This window comes from Scyliorhinus canicula, chromosome 1, assembly GCF_902713615.1.
Source record: "Scyliorhinus canicula chromosome 1, sScyCan1.1, whole genome shotgun sequence".
NCBI lineage: Eukaryota > Metazoa > Chordata > Chondrichthyes > Carcharhiniformes > Scyliorhinidae > Scyliorhinus > Scyliorhinus canicula.
The window spans coordinates 1,579,071-1,598,589 of record NC_052146.1 but is presented as its reverse complement, the minus strand read 5'-3'; the positions used below and the strand labels follow the sequence as shown (position 1 = coordinate 1,598,589).

At 47.3% G+C, this 19,519-nt stretch overlaps 1 protein-coding gene across 1 annotated transcript in view; it reads left to right on the top strand.

The window, feature by feature from the left end:
- Positions 1 to 19,519, top strand: part of LOC119977131 (dynein heavy chain 10, axonemal-like) — a 552,876-nt gene that overhangs the window by 93,681 nt on the left and 439,676 nt on the right. Inside the window, 3 exon segments of the mRNA XM_038817763.1 lie at positions 2,319 to 2,513; positions 9,803 to 9,973; positions 18,424 to 18,600. Coding sequence (XP_038673691.1) covers positions 2,319 to 2,513; positions 9,803 to 9,973; positions 18,424 to 18,600 — 543 coding nt within the window.

Here is a 19,519-nt window from a genome sequence, read left to right as displayed (position 1 = left end):
GCCAGGTGTTAGATTTAGATGTAGGTGAGCACTTTGATGATAGTGATCACAATTCGGTTATGTTTACTTTAGCAATGGGCAGGGATAGGTATATACCGCAAGGCAAGAATTATAGCTGGGGGAAAGGCAATTATGATGCTATTCGGCAAGATTTAGGATGTATAGGATGGGGAAGGAAACTGCAGGGGATGGGTACAATCGAAATGTGGAGCTTTTTCAAGGAACAGCTACTGCGTGTCCTTGATAAGTATGTACCTGTCAGGCACGGAGGAAGTTGTCGAGCAAGGGAACCGTGGTTTACTAAGGAAGTTGAAGCACTTGTCAAGAGGAAGAAGAAGGCTTATGTTAGGATGAGACATGAAGGCTCAGTTAGGGCACTTGAGAGTTACAAGTTAGCCAGGAAGGACCTAAAGGGAGAGTTAAGAAGAGCGAGGAGAGGACACGAAAAGACGTTGGTGGATAGGATCAAGGAAAACCCTAAGGCTTTCTATAGGTATATCAGGAACAAAAGAATGACTAGAGTAAGATTAGGGCCAATCAAGGATAGTAGTGGAAAGTTGTGTGTGGAATCAGAGGAGATAGGGGAAGCATTAAATGGATATTTTTCGTCAGTGTTTACACTGGAGAAAGACAATGTTGTCGAGGAGAACACTCAGGTTCAGTCGACCAGGCTAGATGAATTGAGTTTCAAAAGGAGGAGGTGTTAGCAATTTTGGAAAATGTCAAAATAGATAAGTTCCCTGGGCCAGATGGGATTTATCCTAGGATTCTCTGGGAAGCCAGGGAGGAGATTGCAGAGCCTTTGTCCTTGATCTTTATGTCGTCTTTGTCGACAGGAATAGTGCCGGAAGACTGGAGGATAGCAAATGTTGTCCCCTTGTTCAAGAAGGGGAGTAGAGACAACCCTGGTAATTATAGACCTGTGAGCCTTACTTCGGTTGTGGGTAAAATGTTAGAAAAGGTTATAAGAGATAGGGTTTATAATCATCTTGAAAAGAACAAGTTGATTAGCGATAGTCAACACGGTTTTGTGAAGGGTAGGTCATGCCTCACAAACCTTATTGAGTTTTTTGAGAAGGTGACCAAACAGGTGGATGAGGGTAAAGCTGTTGATGTGGTGTATATGGATTTCAGTAAGGCGTTTGATAAGGTTCCCCACGGTAGGCTATTGCAGAAAATAAGGAAGTATGGAATTGAAGGTGATTTAGCGGTTTGGATCAGTAATTGGCTAGCTGAAAGAAGACAGAGGGTGGTGGTTGATGGCAAATGTTCATCCTGGAGTTCAGTTACCAGTGGTGTACCGCAAGGATCTGTTTTGGGGCCACTGCTGTTTGTCATTTTTATAAATCACCTGGAAGAGGGTGTAGAAGGATGGGTTAGTAAATTTGCAGATGACACGAAGGTCGGTGGAGTTGTGGATAGTGCTGAAGGATGTTAGAGGATACAGAGAGACATAGATAAGCTGCAGAGCTGGGCTGAGAGGTGGCAGATGGAGTTTAATGCGGAAAAGTGTGAGGTGGTTCACTTTGGAAGGAGTAACAGGAATGCAGAGTACTGGGCTAATGGCAAGATTCTTGGTAGTGTAGATGAACAGAGAGATCTCGGCATCCAGGTACATAAATCCCTGAAAGTTGCCACCCAGGTTAATAGGGCTGTTAAGAAGGCATACGGTGTGCTAGCCTTTATAAGCAGGGGGATTGAGTTTCGGAGCCACAAGGTCATGCTGCAGCTGTACATAACTCTGGTGCGGCCGCACCTGGAGTACTGCGTGCAGTTCTGGTCACCACATTATAGGAAGGGTGTGGAAGCTTTGGAAAGGGTTCAGAGGAGATTTACTAGGATGTTGCCTGGTATGGAGGGAAGGTCTTACGAGGAAAGGCTCAGGGAATTGAGGTTGTTTTCGTTAGAGAGGAGAAGGCTGAGAGGTGACTTAATAGAGACATATAAGATAGTCAGAGGGTTAGATAGGGTGGACAGTGAGAGTCTTTTTCCTCGGATGGTGACGACCAACACGAGGGGACATAGCTTTAAATTGAGGGGCGGTAGATATAGGACAGATGTCAGAGGCAGTTTCGTTACTCAGAGAGTAGTAGGGGTGTGGAACGCCCTGCCTGCAACAGTAGTAGACTCGCCAACCTTAAGGGCATTTAAGTGGTCACTGGATAGACATATGGATGAAAATGGAATAGTGTAGATCAGATAGGCTTCAGATGGTTTCACAGGTCGGCGCAACATCGAGGGCCGAAGGGCCCGTACTGCGCTGTAATGTTCTATGTTCTATGTTCTAAAATCCTGTTTTGATCTTGTAAAATCACCAGATCCGAGAAGAATTTTACAACATCTTTGGACCAGAATTGAAGGCTGTAACTGGAGACCCTAAGCGGATTGATGTTGTTGTTAAACGGGTTAATGATCTGGTTCTGCCCATTGTGGAATTATCTTTCGATTTGTTTAACATTCGTCACATGCAAATGTGGAAGGTCGTAATGGAGGATTTTGATACTCAGGTTCAGGTATGGGAACATTGGAAGTACGTTTAATGATTGAATCACCTCTTTTTTATGATAGAATCTGTTTCGTATTAAGGCATTAATTTTTAGATTTTTCAAAAATAGGATTGTGAATCTTTCGAAAGGCAGTGGAAGGAGACCGTTTAAATATTTTTAAGACAGGGCTAGATAGATTCTTGATTAATAAGGATGTGGGCAGGAATGTGGGGTTGAGGTTACAATCAGATAGCCGTAATCTTATTGAATGGCAGAGCAGGCTCGAGGGGCCGAGTGGTCTACTCTCCTAATTCGCCTGTTTGTGTGCAAAAATGTGTCTTCAGAAACATCTCCCGGCTTTTCTTTCCATCCCTTGTTAGGAAGGCACAAGAATCAAGGGCACGAGCTGTCAGGAACTACACGGCCTATCAAGCCTGCTCCGTCATTCAACTTGTTCAGGGCTGATCTTGAGTTTCAACTCCACTTTACCACCCACTCCCCACATCCCATCATTCCCTGAGAGCCAAAAATTCCACAACCACCTGGGTAGAGAATTCTGAAGATTGACAAACGTCTGAGTGTTCAAGTGTTCCGATGTCTCTTCATCTGAGCTATTAATATAGACTGTGATTTGCTGAGGCCGCAGCACTGACCCTTGTGGCAGTCCAGCAGTTGTAGCCAGCCAACCTGAAAAAGACCCATTTATGCCCATTCTCTGCATCCTACTTGTTAGCCAATCCCCTGTCCATGATAAAATATAATAATAATAATCTTTATTATTGTCACAAGTAGGCTTACATTAACACTGCAATGAAGTTATTGTGAAAAGCCCCAACTCCATGAGCCCTTATCTTGCCTATTAACGTTTTGTGTGACACCTTATCAAATTTATAAATGAAGGTTCCCTTATTTATCGTACCAATTACATCCTCAAAAAATGCTTAACAAATTTGTGAAACAGCATTTCCCTTGAGCAAAACCACATTGACTTCTAATCTTTTTTAATTGCACTGTTAAGACTTTCTTAATAATAGATTCCATCCCCACATCTGATGTTTGGTTAACTGGCCTGTAGTTCACTGTTTTTCCTCTCTCTCCTTTCTTGAAAAGTTATGTAATATTTGCCAACTTCCAATGCAATGGGGCCATTCTCAAATCTAAGGGAATTTGGAAAATCGCAGCCAGCGTGTTCACTACTCCGCAGCTATCTCTTTTAGAACCCGTGGGTGTGGATTATCAGATAATGGGAATTGGTGAGATTTTAGTCCCTGAAGTTTCTCCCACACATTTTGTCTGCTGATTTTAATTTCCCGAATTTTCTTATTTTTTTAACCCCGTGTTGACTGATTATTTCTGATATAAGATTTGTATCTTCGACTGTGAAGACAGACACAAAATATTTATTCAATGTCTACTATTTCCTCATATCAAATGATAATTCCTCCTATCACTATTCCTATTGTTTATATTAACTACTTTCTTCCTTTCTATATGCCAGGCTCGTTTATTCTTGTAATCTATTTTTTCTCCTTTTTAGTGGCTCTTTGCTGGTTTCCAAAAACACTCCCAATCTTAAGAGTTGCTGCTATTCTTTGCAACAGTTCTTTAATCTTTTAAATCTAATAATATCCTTAATTTTCTGAGTGAACCATGAATAGATCTTTCTTGCTGAATTATTTTTCAATGGAATATATTTTTGTTGAACATTTTAAGTTGTTTTTTAAATGTTCATTTACAGCGATACCTTTTAGTCCATTTACCCCATGATTTTTGGCCAGTTTTCCCCTTTATCTATGCAGTTGGCTATGCTTACATGCAAGATTTCTGTTGTGATTCGAGTATGTCACCTTCGAACTTAAAATGGGATTCAATTATTATGATCACTATTTCTCAATGAAATATAATGACATTGCTAATTGTAATATTCAATAACCTAGCCTTCACTCCTCTTTGGGGAAGAGAATTCCACATACTGATACCCTCCGAGAAAAATAAATACCACACCTCCATCTTAAATAACAGACCTTTTATTTTTAAACTGGACTCCTTACTTCTAAACCGGAATCAGATGAGTGAACCTTCTCTGAACTGATTCCAATGCAATGATGCCTATTCTTAAGTAAGGAGACCAGAACAGTACACAGTACTCCAGACTCACTAACACTGTGCAACTGGAACAAAACTTCCCTACTTTTAGATTCCTTTCCTCCTTTCCTGTTGCAATTCACAACAGCATTCAATTTACCTTCTTAATTATTTGCTGTATCAGCACATCAACATTCTTTTGTTCATGTATCAGGATACCCAGATTCATTTGTACCTCAGTGTTCTGCAATCTCCTCTATTTAAATAATCTGTTCCTTTTCTATTCTTCCCGCCAAAGTGGACAAGTTTACATTTTCCCAAATTATACTCCATCTGCCCAGTTTTTCTCCAGTCACTGAATCTATCTATGTCCCTTTATGTCCTTGGCCGGGATTGTCCGTTGCGAATCTGCTCCCCTGCTGCTGCTAATGAGGATGGAGAATTTGGCGCTGAGTCAGATTTCCCACTCACTGCAGTGGGACTGGGGAATTCTGTCCCCTATGTCTTCTTCACAAACCATTCTCCAACCGATGTCATCAGCAGCAGACTTGGCGACCATGCATGTCCCTTTACCAAGTCATTAATATAAATTGAAAATGGTTGATGGATACATCCCTAGTCAGTTCCACAATGCATTATTGAATATTCCCAGGCAATGTGATGCTATATTTTGTGGTGAAGAATCTGCATGCGTAATGAGGGAGATTTTGAGCCCCTGTTATTGGTCGGCATAACACTTGATACAGGCCCAAAATCTCAAGAGATCTGGGAAACAAGATCTTTGCCGGCGGGATCTCTTTTCCTGATTTCCCACACCCCTTGTTTGGGCGGGAACCTCATTTCAATATATTTAATAAATGTAATTGTCATTATTGGGCAATATCATAGAATCATAGAATTTACAGTGCAGAAGGAGGCCATTCAGCCCATCGAGTCTGCACCGGCCCTTGGAACCCTACCCCAAGCCTACACCTCCACTCTATCCCCGTAACCCAGTAACTCCATCTAACCTTTTTGGACACTAAGGGCAATTTATCATGGCTGACCCACCTAAACTGCACACCTTTGGACTGTGGGAGTAAACCAGAGCACCTGGAGGAAACCCACACAGCACGGGAGAACGTGCAGGCTCTGCACAGACAGTGACCCAAGCTGGGAATAAAAGCTGGGACCCTGGAGCTATGAAGCAGCAGTGTTTACCACTGTGCTACTGTGCCACCCTAATATGTCGCCTCTTTGAATCTTCATACATCGGCGAGGTTTACAATAGATCTTTAATAACTTGAAGCAGTTGAGGTGAATCCACTGGGGTGCCAAGTAATGTACAGCCTCCGGGGACAGAGCAGAATGCCCTGCTCCCCTGGCACTGCCCCCTGACACTGCCCCCTGACACCCTGGCGGGTCATTCCAATGCTTGTCGGGAGCCCCTTGTGTCTGTAATGTGGATGTGGGGGGTTGGGGGGAAGTTTATTTTTTTGCAAATCAGGGGTGGCCACAACCACTCTCCAGATTATTTTTGCAGTAAAATCTGGAGAGAAACCCAGCTGTGCAGCTGGTGAGCTACTCGCTGGTTTTCACACCTAAGCCAGCACTCTGTGCACCGAGGGAACGATTCGCCCAATGTTTCTCTTTCAAACCCATCCCAATGGTCTATTTATGAAGTGGAAAATAATATCAGATGTTAATTGTGCTGGGGTCACATTGGGTTTGATTGGATACTTTGCTCAGGTGACCCACACTTCAACTTTTACAGGCGTCAAAAAGAAAAGTCTTGTATCTTGTCCGTCCAGTTACATTGATGCCATGTTCAGGGGGAGGGGGGGGGGGGGGGGGGGGGGGGGGGGAGAGGCTATGCACACTTTATTCTCCCTCTCCTCTGCTTCACACTGTAAGGCCCCTTTGTTGGCAAATGGTTCCATGGGGTATCTTGGCCAAGTTGCCATTCTTTGTGTCTGATTCAAGACACTGAGGATTGACAGAAATGTTCAAAGAAAAGCACAAAACAAAACGATATGGTTTTTTAAACTAGACAAACTTAACACTAGACTGACCTCTCAGAGGGAAGAAAGAGACTGCTTTGTGCTGTTTCATAGTCATAGACATAGGCGGAAGTAGGCCATTCAGGCAACTGGGTCAACAGCAGCCCCTGAAGATCACCCTACCTAAGCCCACACCTCCACCCTATCCCCGTAACCCAGCAACCCCATCTAACTTTTGACATTACAGAGCAATTTAGGGTGACCAATCCACCTAACAAGCCCCATGTCTGCGTGGGTTACCTCCGGGTGCTCCAGTTTCCTCCCACAGTCCAAAGATGTGCAGGTTAGGTGGATTGGCCATGATAAATTGCCCTTAGTGACCAAAAGGTTAGGAGGAGTTATTGGGTTACGGGAATAGGGTGGAAGTGAGGGATTAAGTGGGTTGGTGTAGACTCGATCGGCTGAATGGCCTCCTTCTGCATTGTATGTTCTATGTTCTATGTTCAATGTTCTATGAATCGGAAAGCATGGCTTAATCGGGAAATTGACTCCCTACTGAAAGACAGGTGTGGGGCATTCAAGTCAGACGACCCTGACCTATACAAGAAATCCAGGTACCCAGTGAAGCAGTTGAGGCTCCTTCATTACATGTTTTTAAGATAAAGATAGATAGTTTTTTGAAGAATAAAGGGATTAAGGGTTATGGTGTTCGGGATGGAAAGTGGAGCTGAGTCCACAAAAGATCAGCCATGATCTAATTGAATGGCGGAGCAGGCTCGAGGGGCCAGATGGCCTACTCCTGCTCCTAGTTCTTATGTTCTTATCACGTACCCTTGCACCTGGGAGGCAACATACCAAACGTGAGTCTCTCTTGCTCCCACAAAATCTCCTATCTGTGCCCCTGACTATTGAGTCCCCAATTACTAATGCTCTGCTCCTCTCCCCCCTTCCCTTCTGAGCAACAGGGACAGACTCCGTGCCAGAGGCCCGTACCCCATGGCTTACTCCTGGTAAGTCGTCCCCCCCACAAGTATCCAAAACGGTATACTTGTTACTCAGGGGAACGACCGCAGGGGGTCCCTGCACTGACTGCTTCTTCCCAGTCCCTCTTACAGTTACCCATCTATCTCCAGTCTTTGGTGTAACTACTTCCCTGAAGCTCCTATCTATGACCCCCTCTGCCTCCCGAATGATCCGAAGTTCATCTAACTCCAGCTCCAGTTCCCTAACTCGGTCTTGGAGGAGCTGGATATGGCTGCACTTCCTGCAGGTAAAATCAGCAGGGTCACTAACGGCATCCCTCACCTCAAACATCCTGCAGGAGGAACATTGCACTGCCTTCCCTGCCATCCCTCTAAGTTCCAACCAAGTTCTGGTTAACAAATATAAAATAAATAAAAATAATAATATAATATAGCACTTACCTGCTCACACCAATGGGTCTTATTATTAGGTTAGAGGAGGAGGGCGGGTGGGAGACACTATACGTGTAGTGTCTTGGGTTTCCTCTCCACCAGAATCTATTGGCTAGGGGGAAAAAAAACCTTCCCAGAAGTCCGCGGATCGTACTTCCGGTTCCTGCCTTATATTAAAAGAAAAACAGGATCGGTACCGGCTGGCTCTCCCTCTCGCGCTCGTTTGAAAGTCCCGGCTGGCTCACCTCTCGCGCCCTTTTTAAAGTCCCGGCTGGCTGACGTCTCGCGCTCTTTTGAAAGTCCCGGCTGGCTCTCCCTCTCGCGCTCGTTTGAAAGTCCCAGCTGGCTCCCCCTCTCGCGCTCTTTTGAAAGTCCCGGCTGGTTCTCCCTCTCGCGCTCTTTTGAAAGTCCCGGCTGGTTCTCCCTCTCGCGCTCTTTTGAAAGTCCCGGCTGGCTCTCCCTCTCGCGCTCGTTTCTATGACATGAATGATTTTTGATGACAACTTTTCGAGAATGAATCCAGAACGATTTAACGTTTTCCTTCTTGTAGTGTTAACGTGCATTGTCAATGTTCCATCATTCTCCTGGAGGCTCCTGGAGGACATTGATACAAGAGAGGTCAGAGGGGAACTGAAGAAAAACAGTAGTGTTTACTTTCTTTAAGGGCAGTTATTTAGCAGTTATTAAAATATTGGAGCTGGCAGTAAAGGCTGTTTTAGTCATACTCGCTGATCATCCATCCAATTGTATAGTAAGAAAATGTATTGGTCGTGGGATAACCGGGATGGACATGTTGGATAACCAACAGGGATGCAGTTGGAGGTGGAACGTTCATGACATGAATCTTCCTGGATTATGGAAAATGGAAGACGTAATTCTGGACTTTAGAAATAGAGGTGTACCACACAGGAGCAAGGACGTTATGATAATCCTACATCAAATACTGGTTCCACCTCAATTGGTATAAGGGGTTCAGTTCTGGGCAACAAACTTTAGGAAGGATGTGGAGGTCATTGTTCCTTGGAAGATGTGGCAACTGAATCTGACAAATGTGTGGACTGTCCAATGCGGCCATTGAAGAGCAATCCTGGATGGATTACCCTCCCTCGCCTTGGGACAATGAGGCCAGTCATAGTGGCATTGCCACTCCAACTGAGATTAATGAAGTCAGTAGCGATTGAACCTGAAACAAGACCTGTATAACTCAGTATGGCTTCAGAAAAGGGAAATCCCATTGCGGAACCTTGATACGTAATATAGAATTACTGGATGATTATTAGGAGTGCAAAACCTGATATGATTTTTATTGTTCCAAATCGCTAGTGAACCAAAACAAACTATTTTAAGCCACTGAGAGCAGGCAGCCCAGCACAGACTGAGATTGAACCTGGCTCTTCAGGTCGATATGTTTCAGACTCGCGCACACTTCATTCATTGGCTCAGCCGCCAAGTCAATGGGCGCGATCTACCGGCTCTTCACGCCGACGGGCTATTCCAGTCAGTGGGAAATCCCGCCCCCCCACCACCCCCACCCGGCGGGATGGTCGGGAAATCCCTCTGGCGGGCCATCTCCCCCCCGGCGGGATGGTCGGTAAATCTCTCTGGCGGGCCATCTCCCCCCCCGGCGGGATGGTCGGTAAATCTCTCTGGCGGGCCGTCTCCCTCCCCCGGCGGGATGGTCGGTAAATCCCTCTGGCGGGCCATCTCCCCCCTGGGCGGGATGGTCGGTAAATCCTGCCCAACGTCACATAAACTCAGATACCCGTCCAGTATCTTGTACAATGCAATTTCTTTTCAGTTCATTATAATTACTTGAATTGTTTCATTTTTTTTCCAGTTAATTGAAGGGGAAGCAAAGAACTTTATTGATGAATCATTCAAGACCCTCCGTTCTGCAGAAGCAGCTTTTGACATGCTGTTGAGATTTAAACACATCCGTTCACGTGAAGCTATCAACAAACAAATGATGCGAAAGTTCAATGACATTCTGACACAGTATTGTAAGGAGGTATGCAGCATTCATTGTGGTTTGTGGCTATTGACTGACTTCTTCACCTCAGTAACGTTTATCTGCCAGTGAAATGTTCACCCACACCGTTGACTATTCCAAAGCTCTCCGGACTGGTGTCCCATCTTCCAGATTCTGGAACTTCAGGTCATCATAAACTTTGCTACAGCTACCCGAACTCACGGCAAGTTTTATTCACCCATCCCATCAGTGCTTTGCTGACCTATATTGGCTCCCAACCCATCAGTGCCTCAATTTTAAAATTATCATCTTTCTTTTCAATTTCTTCCATGGCCCTGACCCTCCATTACAGGATTTTTAGTCCCCAATAGGGTTCATGGGGGTGGTGGGCGGACCTGTGGAGGTTTGGGACACCGAGGGTGAAGTAGTTCTCGAACGACTCCCCTCTGCACCGGGTGTATTTCCGGATCGGGTTTTTTGTTCTGGACAAGGTGCTGCTAGCGGGGGAGGCCGGCTCGGGATACTCGACGATTATAGTTTCCAACCACGTGCCACACCAGGTGGATTTGCGGGTGGTGCAGAGGGAGGCCTAACGGCCGCAGTGGAGGTTGATGTGGGGCTGTTGATGGTGAGAGTGTGTGTGAGAAGGTGAGGGCTGCCATTCAGGGGTATATGGAGTTGATTGATATCGGGGTGGGGTGGATTGGGGGGGTTCACAGCCGACAGAATAAATTGTGGGAGGCACATAAGGCAGTTGTTCGGGTGAAATTAATTTTGGAGAGGCAGAGGCTCCTTATGGAGTCTGGGTTAGAGTTCACAGGGAAGGCAATGGTGCGTGCAGACGGTGTTCTATCTTTGTTTCCAAGTCCTTTTTCAGGAAGGTTAATGAGATAACTTTGGGGTTCATTGGGGAGTAAGACCACGCGGGTGAGGAGGGTGTTCCTGAAGAGGGGGCGAGGGAAGGGTGGGGGGTGTTGGCGATGCCAAATCTGATAAATTATTATCGGGTGGTAAACATTGCAATGGTGAGGAAATGGGCGTTGGAGGAGAGATCGGTTTGGGGGCGGATGGAGCTGGTGCCGTGTCGGGGGGCAGGTTTGAGGGCACTGTTGTTGGCATTGTGGTGATATGCATCACTGTAAATATACAAGGGGTTAATGTGGATACACTAGGACACTGTACATACACAAAGGGTTAATGTGAACACACTCCACCTAGCTAGGCACCAGAGGGAGCACCAGAGACATCATAACACACAGACAGTCAACCAATAGGCCAGTAAGATAGGACACGACCAATGGGCATTCACGGTACACACAGAGGTGACACTACCACAGGAGGCCATTACACCAACCCATATAAAAGGACACAGCACACATGATCTTCCTCTTTCCAGTGGAGACACTTAGTGAGTACACAGGGTTGATTGAAACACATCACACCCACCACGTGGATTGTAGTAGACTGGTTAGATCGTCTGAGTAGCTATCACAGGATTAACAGGAGAGTCGAATCCAAGTAGGAGAATTGTTAACAGTTTAATAAATGTGTTGAAGCTATCTCCAAGTCTAAACCTTCCTTTGTTAGAGTGCACATCAAGGAAGCAGCTTATGCTACGTCAAGAGCGTAACAAAACAGGCATGTCTTTCGTTCTCGCTGGTCAGGTACTCCGTGAGCACAGTGGTGAGGGATTTGGTGAGGAGAGAGGTGCCGTCATTCCCGGGGCTGCTGCCTCCGGTGTTGCAGGACAAGTTGGTGTTGGAGGACGATATAGGGGAGGGGAGGGTGTCGGATATTTAAAAGGAATTGATGAGGAGGGAGGGCGCTCTGGTGGAGGAGATTAAATGCAAATGGGAGCAGGAGCTTGGAGGGGAGATGCGGGCCGGGACGTGGGTAGAGGCCTTGTGGAGGAACGCGTCCTCCTCGTGTTCGAGGTTAAGCCTCATCCAGTTTAAGGTGGTGGATAGGGCCCACATGATGGTGGAGAGGATGAGCAGGATCTTTGCGGGGGTGGAAGAAAGATGTGGGCGGTGTGCGAGGCGGGCCCGTGAATCACGTCCACATGTTTTGGGCATGTTCAAAACTGAGGGGTTTCTGGCGGTGGTTCTCTGATGTTATGTCTAAGGTTCTGGGTGTTGGGGGTGGCCCTGAGTCCAGAGGTTGCGATATTTGGTATGTCAGGTGCGGGGAGGCAGTGGCGTAGTGGTATTGTCACTGAGTTAGTAAACCAGAGACTCAGAGTGTGGTCCCAGCTTCAAATCCCACCACTGCAGATGGTGAAATTGGAATTCAATAAAAATCTGGAATTAAAAGTCTAATGATGACCATGAAACCATTGTCGATTGTGTAAAAACCCATCTGGTTCACTAATGTCCTTTAGGGAAGGAAATCTGCCGTCCTTACCCAGTCTGGCCTACATGTGACTTGTTTTTAAAATTTAGAGTACCCAATTCATTTTTTCCAATTAAGGGCAATTTAGCGTGGCCAATCCGCCTAGCCTGCACATTTTTGGGTTGTGGGGGTGAAACCCACGCAAACATGGGGAGAATGTGCAAACTCCACACGGACAGTGACCCAGACCGGGATTGAACCTGGGACATCAGCGCCGTGAGGCAGCAGGGCTATCCCACTTTGCCACTGTGCTGCCCTGATGTGGTTGATTCTTAACTGCCCCCTCAAAGGCATGATTCTGATCCCGAAAGCCCAACGGACCCAAATGATGACTGCCTCGCGTCTCTGTATCAGGTGGGCATTATCACCACACATGAGAATGTCTCCTCCACTCATGCAAAGCGCCTCTCAATCCTAAGTGTGAATCCTGGTGACGAATGGCGCGCTGTCGTTACAGTGAATCAGTGCAGAATCCAATTCAAACTGGACACTGGTGCATCTGCAAACCTCATATCCCGGGCAGACCTCGACAGCATCCGAGACCAACCCAAAATTCTTCTGCCAGCCTGCCAGCTCCTTGATTACAATGGCAATGCCATAGCTAGTGGATCGTGTCATCTAGTTGTATCCCACAAGGCAATCACGGCGACATTATGATTCAAGATTGTCAGGCCTGACAAGGCATCCCTGCTCGTTACCCGTGCATGTAAACTCCTTAATCTGGTACAGCGAATCCATGTCATGTCCTCTGCACCTCCGACTGCCTCATCTCATGTGAATCTACAGGCTGACATAGACGACATCCTCACACAATATCCCGATGTGTTCGATGGGATGGGCACGCTCCCGTATCGCTACAAAATACTACTCAAGCCGGATGCCACCCCAGTCATTCATGCACCACGCCGGGTGCCGGCTCCTCGAAAGGATCGTTTGAAAGCACAGCAGCAAGAGCTCCAAAGCCAGGGCATCATTTCAAGGGTCACAGAACCAACAGACTGGGTCAGCTCCACAGTCTGCGTGACGAAGCCCTCAGGCGAAATACTAATCTGTATCGATCCCAAAGATCTCATTCGCAACATCATGAGAGAGCTCTACCCGATCCCAAAGCGGGAAGAATTAACCTCTGAGATGGCACACGCCAAATTCTTTACCAAGCTGGCGCTCACATGGTTTCTGGCAGATACAACTGTACAATTCCAGCAGGAAGCTCTGCACATTTAACACTCCGTTCGGTAGGTACTGTTACAACCGCATGCCCCTCGGTATCATTTCAACCTCCGAAGTCTTTCACCGCATAATGGAGCAAATGATGGAGGGCATCGAGGGTGTGCGAATCTATGTGGGTGACGTGATAATCTGGTCCACGACCCCCGAGGAGCACATAGATCGGCTCAAACAGGTTTTTAAAAGGGTCCACGAGAATGGCCTCAAGCTAAACAGGGCCAAATGCTCATTTGGTCTGTCATCAATCAAATTTCTGGGTGACCAAATTTCCCAGCAGGGTGTGCAACCTGATTCCGACAAAGTAATGGCAATTAATGCCATGAAGACCCCAGCACATAAAGGCTTCCTGGGGTGGTGAATGTTCTGGGAAAATTAATTCCTAACATGGCATCCCACACCACAGCCCTCCGGCATCTAGTAAAAAAGGCCACGGTATTCCAGTGGACACCAACACATCAAGCGGAGTGGATGGAGCTCAAGGCAAAGCTCACCATGGCCCCAGTCCTGGCGTTCTTTCACCCAACCAAGGAAACAAAAATATCCACAGACCCAAGCCAGGACGGTATTGGTGCGGTGCTCCTCCAGAAAGGTGACACCTCGTCCTGGGGCTCCAGTGGCATACACATCCAGGGCCATGACTCCGACCGAGAAAAGGTGCACACAGATTGAAAACGAGTGCCTGGGTCTCCTAACAGGAATCGTTAAATTCCACGATTACGTATATGGTCTGCCAAAGTTCACTGTGGAAACAGACCATAGACCCTTAGTCCACATAATCAAGAAGGATTTAAATGACATGACACCCCGGCTGCAGCGCATTCTTCTGCCACTCCGCCACTATGACTTCGACCTCGTCTACACACCGGGAAAGGGGCTGATAATCACGGATGCCCTATCCGGATCCATCACCACGCCCTGCGAACATGTAGACTTCGCCAAATTGAGGCACAGGTGCAGATGTGGGCCAGCAGCCTCCCAGCCACTGATGAACATGTCATCCATATACAAGCAGAAACTGCCAAAGACCCTCTGCTGCAAAGGGTAATGTACCACCTCCCAAATGGGTGGCGCGAGGGGCAATGCCCCCAGATTTTTAATAATGTCAAGGATGATTTGACGGTTGTTGAAGGGATCATTCTGAAATTGAATCGAATTGTTATCCCCCACAGCATGCAGGCCATGGTGCTCAAGCAGATCCATGAGGGTCACCTTGGAGTCGAGAAATGGCGATGCAGAGCTCGACAGGCAGTTTACTGGCCTGGGATCAGCCAGGATATCTCCAACATGGTCCTCAATCGCACCACATGCCAGAGATTGCAACCATCTCAGCCCAAGGAGACGCTCCAACAACATGAGCTCGTGCCTCTCCGTGGTCTAAGATGGGAATAGACCTCTTTCACGCAAATGGGCGTGACTATGTACTTCTGATCGATTACTTTTCGAGCTACACAGAAGTTGTGAAGCTGTCGGGCCTCACGTCAAAATCAGTCGTCAAGGCCTGCCAAGAGACGTTTGCCAGGCACGGTATACCACTCACAGTGATGTGTGACAATGGTCCATGTTTCCACAGCCAAGAGTGATCCAACTTTGCATAATCCTACCACTTCAAACATGTCTCATCCAGTCCCCACTACCCGCAGTCAAACGGGAAGGTGGAAAAAGGGGTCCGCATTGTCAAGCAGCTGCTCTGCAAGGCTGCAGACTCTGCATCTGATTTTAACCTTGCACTGTTGGCATACAGGACAAACCCCTCTGTCGACTGGTCTGTCTCCGGCTCAACTAATGAATCGCAACCTGCGGACAACTGTTCCAGCCATCCGCGTTCCAGACCTTGATAATCTCTCAGTGCTAAGAAAAGTGCAGTGACTCAGGGACCAGCAGAAGATCACGTATGATGCTCCTGCCACTGATTTGCCTGTGCTGGCTCCAGAAGATGTTGTTCGCATCAAGCTGCCTGAGGGAGGTTGGTCAGCCCCAGCTGTTGCTGTACGACAGGCTGCCCCCAGGTCTTTCGCTGTTTGCATGGCTGATGGCTCCATTCTCAGGCGCAACAGAAGGACACTGCGCAAAGTTGCCTGCCTTCCACCACCTGACCACACCCCTCCGTATGTCGAGACGCCGCCTCCGGAGATTTCAAACCACGAGCCCACCAATCTGGCAGCAATCCCGCCTGTCGAGACACTGGCGTCTCCCCCCCCCACCTCTGAGGTGGTCGACAAGAATCTGTCGCCCACCACAAAGACTGGACTTATAGACTTTAACTGTGTAAATTTTGTTCACCTTGTTCTGTATATGCACAATAGACACCTTCCCATGTATATATGTTCACTCACTCACCATTTTGCACATAGTCGCACATGTAAATATAAGCATACAGCTACAAGCATCCAAAATTTATTTAAAAAGGGAAGATGTCATAATATGCACTCCTGGTCATAATGAGATACAGACAGGCAGTGATGGACACACACAGGAACCAATCACCATACAGAATACAGAACAACCAATCACCAAGCAGGACACTACAGGGTACATTACTTGTATACAACACACGAGGCAGGAAGGCTCGGCCTCTTCGTACTGGTGATAGCTACAGCAACGGTCAGGGTGCAATGTACAGTCAGCACCTACTACACATGGCACAGAGCAAGTCTGGGCCAGCCAGACCAAGGTTAGCAAGCTTAGATTAATAGAGTGTCGTCTCACAGCGAACATTACTCGGCAAGTTCAATAAAGCAGTGTTGAACCATCTACAGTGTTGGAAGCCTGTTTTCAAGTGATACTGCATCGAGTTGCAGTCCGTGTTAATCCAACATATAAAATACATCAGGGATGGCGGGACTGACCCATGAAGAACAATTGAGACAGTTATGGTTATATTGGTTGGAGTTTGGAAGAGTGAGAGGGGATCTCATAGACATAGAATTTACAGTGCAGAAGGAGGCCATTCCCCATCATCCCCACCTCTGCCACCCCAGGGATTCGATGGGCCCAAACGTGATGGAATGGCAAACTCGCATGCAGGGCTCACCTAGGTGAACGATGAAAATGCGACCGTGGGCAGGAGTCAGATGCTGTCTAGCAGTGCGGAACATCAGAGCTAATCTCAGAGCGGGTTGTCATTGCCCCCAATCCCATGGGGCAGACCCACTGTTGCTGTCAAGCCCGGGCTTGCACCCCATAGTGAGGCAGGTAGGTATCACGGAGGGGGTTGAAGGTGGGGGAGGCTGGAGGTGGGATTTGGTATCTGTGCCACTTAGAACTTGGAGCCGATTAGAACACCTCGTGTGCATTGGCCGTGGTGCACATGTTGTACTGCGGCCTCCCGTGCCTCCCAGGATCCATATCCTGGCCATCCTCGCCCTCCCCCACAACCTCCTCGTTGCACGAGGACTGCTGTTCATCCTCCTCCAGCACGCCACCCCTCTGCTGCGCGATATTGTGGAGGATGCAGAAGGCCGCCACGATATGCACCACCCTCCCAGCGCTATACTGGAGGGCCCCTCCAGAGGGGTCCAGGCATCTGAACCGCATCTTCAGGATGCCGAAGTACTGCTCAATCACGCGCTGGTTGCTGCATGGGCGTCGTTGTAGCGGGTCTCCACGTCGGTCTGCTGCCTCCAGATAGGTGTCATAAGCCATGACCACAGTGGCTAACCCCTGTTGTCCAGGAGACAATTGCCCAGCCTGGGGTGCGCCTTGAAGATAAGCCAAGAACTGTTGAGTGTGCCAGGATGAAGGTGTCGTGCACACTGCCTGGGTATTGGGCACAAACAGACATGACATGCAGCTGATGGTCGCACACCAACACGTTCACATTTATGGGTGTATTCCAATATCCATTGTCTGCAGGAGATGAAAAGCACGGTGCGTACCCCCGAGTCCAACCAGGTCCAACAGGCTACATGGCAGCCCCGGATGGCACTGCGGACGCCGCCCCCACATGTTACGAACCGGGCGCCCGTCACAATTTCTGCATCAAGACCAATTCTCCGCCCAATCACCTTTCCCGTTTTTGGTGTCAGCCACCGGAGGATCCCACCCTGTATGTTCCCAAGAAAATGTTAGATTTGGCATTTGAGGCTAAACGGATCAATGGATATGGGGGGAAAGAGGGAACAGGTTACTGAGTTGGATGGTCAGCCATGATCATAATGAATGGTGGAGCAGGCTCGAAGGGCCGAATGGCCTCCTCCTGCTCCTATTTTTATGTTTCTATGTGCACTCCACCTTTGAGAACCCACTTGCCACCCTTTATTGGATGTGAACCTGTTCTCTGCCGTAATTGGCCAGTTCAGCGAAAATCTCTGCTGGGTGACTGTTCCCATACAGTGTGGGGTTGTCATCCCAATTTGACCCCAAAATCTTGATCCAAATAGTAAAATCCAGCCTGTTATCCCAAACCTCCCACAATCTATGAAGATCCATGTAGTCCTCCATGCAGCTCTTGCAGCATCAATCAGCATGGCCTGGACCCTAAATCTCTCCATTTCTCTTCCCTCTTTCCTCCCTAAGATGCCCCCTAAAATCTGTCTCTGTATATTGAAACGTTTAGCCACCTGTCTTAATATCTCTTCATGTTATACAGTGTTGGATTTTGTTTGCTTACATAAGAACATAAGAACTAGGAGCAGGAGTAGGCCATCTGGCCCCTCGAGCCTGCTCCGCCATTCAATTAGATCATGGCTGATCTTTTGTGGACTCAGCTCCACTTTCCATCCCAAACACCATAACCCTTAATCCCTTTATTCTTCAAAAAACTATCTATCTTTACATTAATGGGCTTCGCTGCCCTGAAGCAACTTGGAGCTTTTTACAATGTAAAGGGTACTACATAAATACAAGTTCTAATGCGGTGCTTGTTTTTACAGGTTGATATCATAAACAGCCTGTTCACTAATGGTGCTAATAATCCTCCGGTGACCAAGAATCAGCCTCCTGTTGCTGGGGCCATCAACTGGGAACGCTCTCTCTTTCACCGCATTAAGCACACCATTGTTCACTTTCAGGAAATGCCTGAGATGTTGGCTAGTGATCAGGGGAAAATAGTAAGTTCATTTTCTCTCTTTAGACTTGGACATTGAAAAATTGATTGTTTATGACACATCAATAAATGACGAACACTGTTACCAACTGGATTGCAATAATTTGTTCAAATTATCTTTGCTACAGATTTATTTCTGTGAAATAAGCAACATTAGCAGGGTGCAGATGTAATTGGGTCAGGTGTACAGAATGCACCCAGATATGGAAATTCTTTATCTGCTGCACTGTTAAATAATTGTGACAGTAAAAGCTTTGCGCAGGTGAAGGAGACACAGCCAGAGTGGGAATTGAAACTTGGTCATTTGGGCAGTGTGGTAATTCGGCGCGGAGTGGGAGGAGGTGCTGTTTCCCTTTTTGTTTTGTTTCCTTCGTTTGGCTTTGTAACTGGTAATCAGCAGGGAGAGATCCAGAGTGCATTCTGGGAACCAGAGGGAAAACCAGGGAGCACCCTGGGAAGGTAGGTGATATAAAATCTTACCCCCAGGTCCCAGCGGCCTTCATTTCGGAAGCGAGAGAGAGAGAGGGAGCGCCGGGGAGCAGCTTGAGAACAGGTAAGTGATATAAAAACTTACCCCCAGGTTCCAGCGGCCTTCATTTCCGATAGTGGAGGAGAGAGAGAGACAGAGCCGGGGATATTCAGCTATTCTGAGTGATCCGACTGGGGGGGGGGGGGGGGGGGGGTGCGCGCGACTGAAAAGTGCGTCACAGGAAAGCTGTGACCTGATTGGCTGATAGGGAATCTACACTAAGTTTAAAAATAAAACATTGCTAAACTAATTAAACGTAATTAATTGCTGTATAGAACCTTAGTTAGGCCACACTTGGAGTATAGTGTTCAATTCTGGTCGCCACACTACCAGAAGGATGTGGAGGCTTTAGAGAGGGTGCAGAAGAGATTTACCAGGATGTTGCCTGCTATGG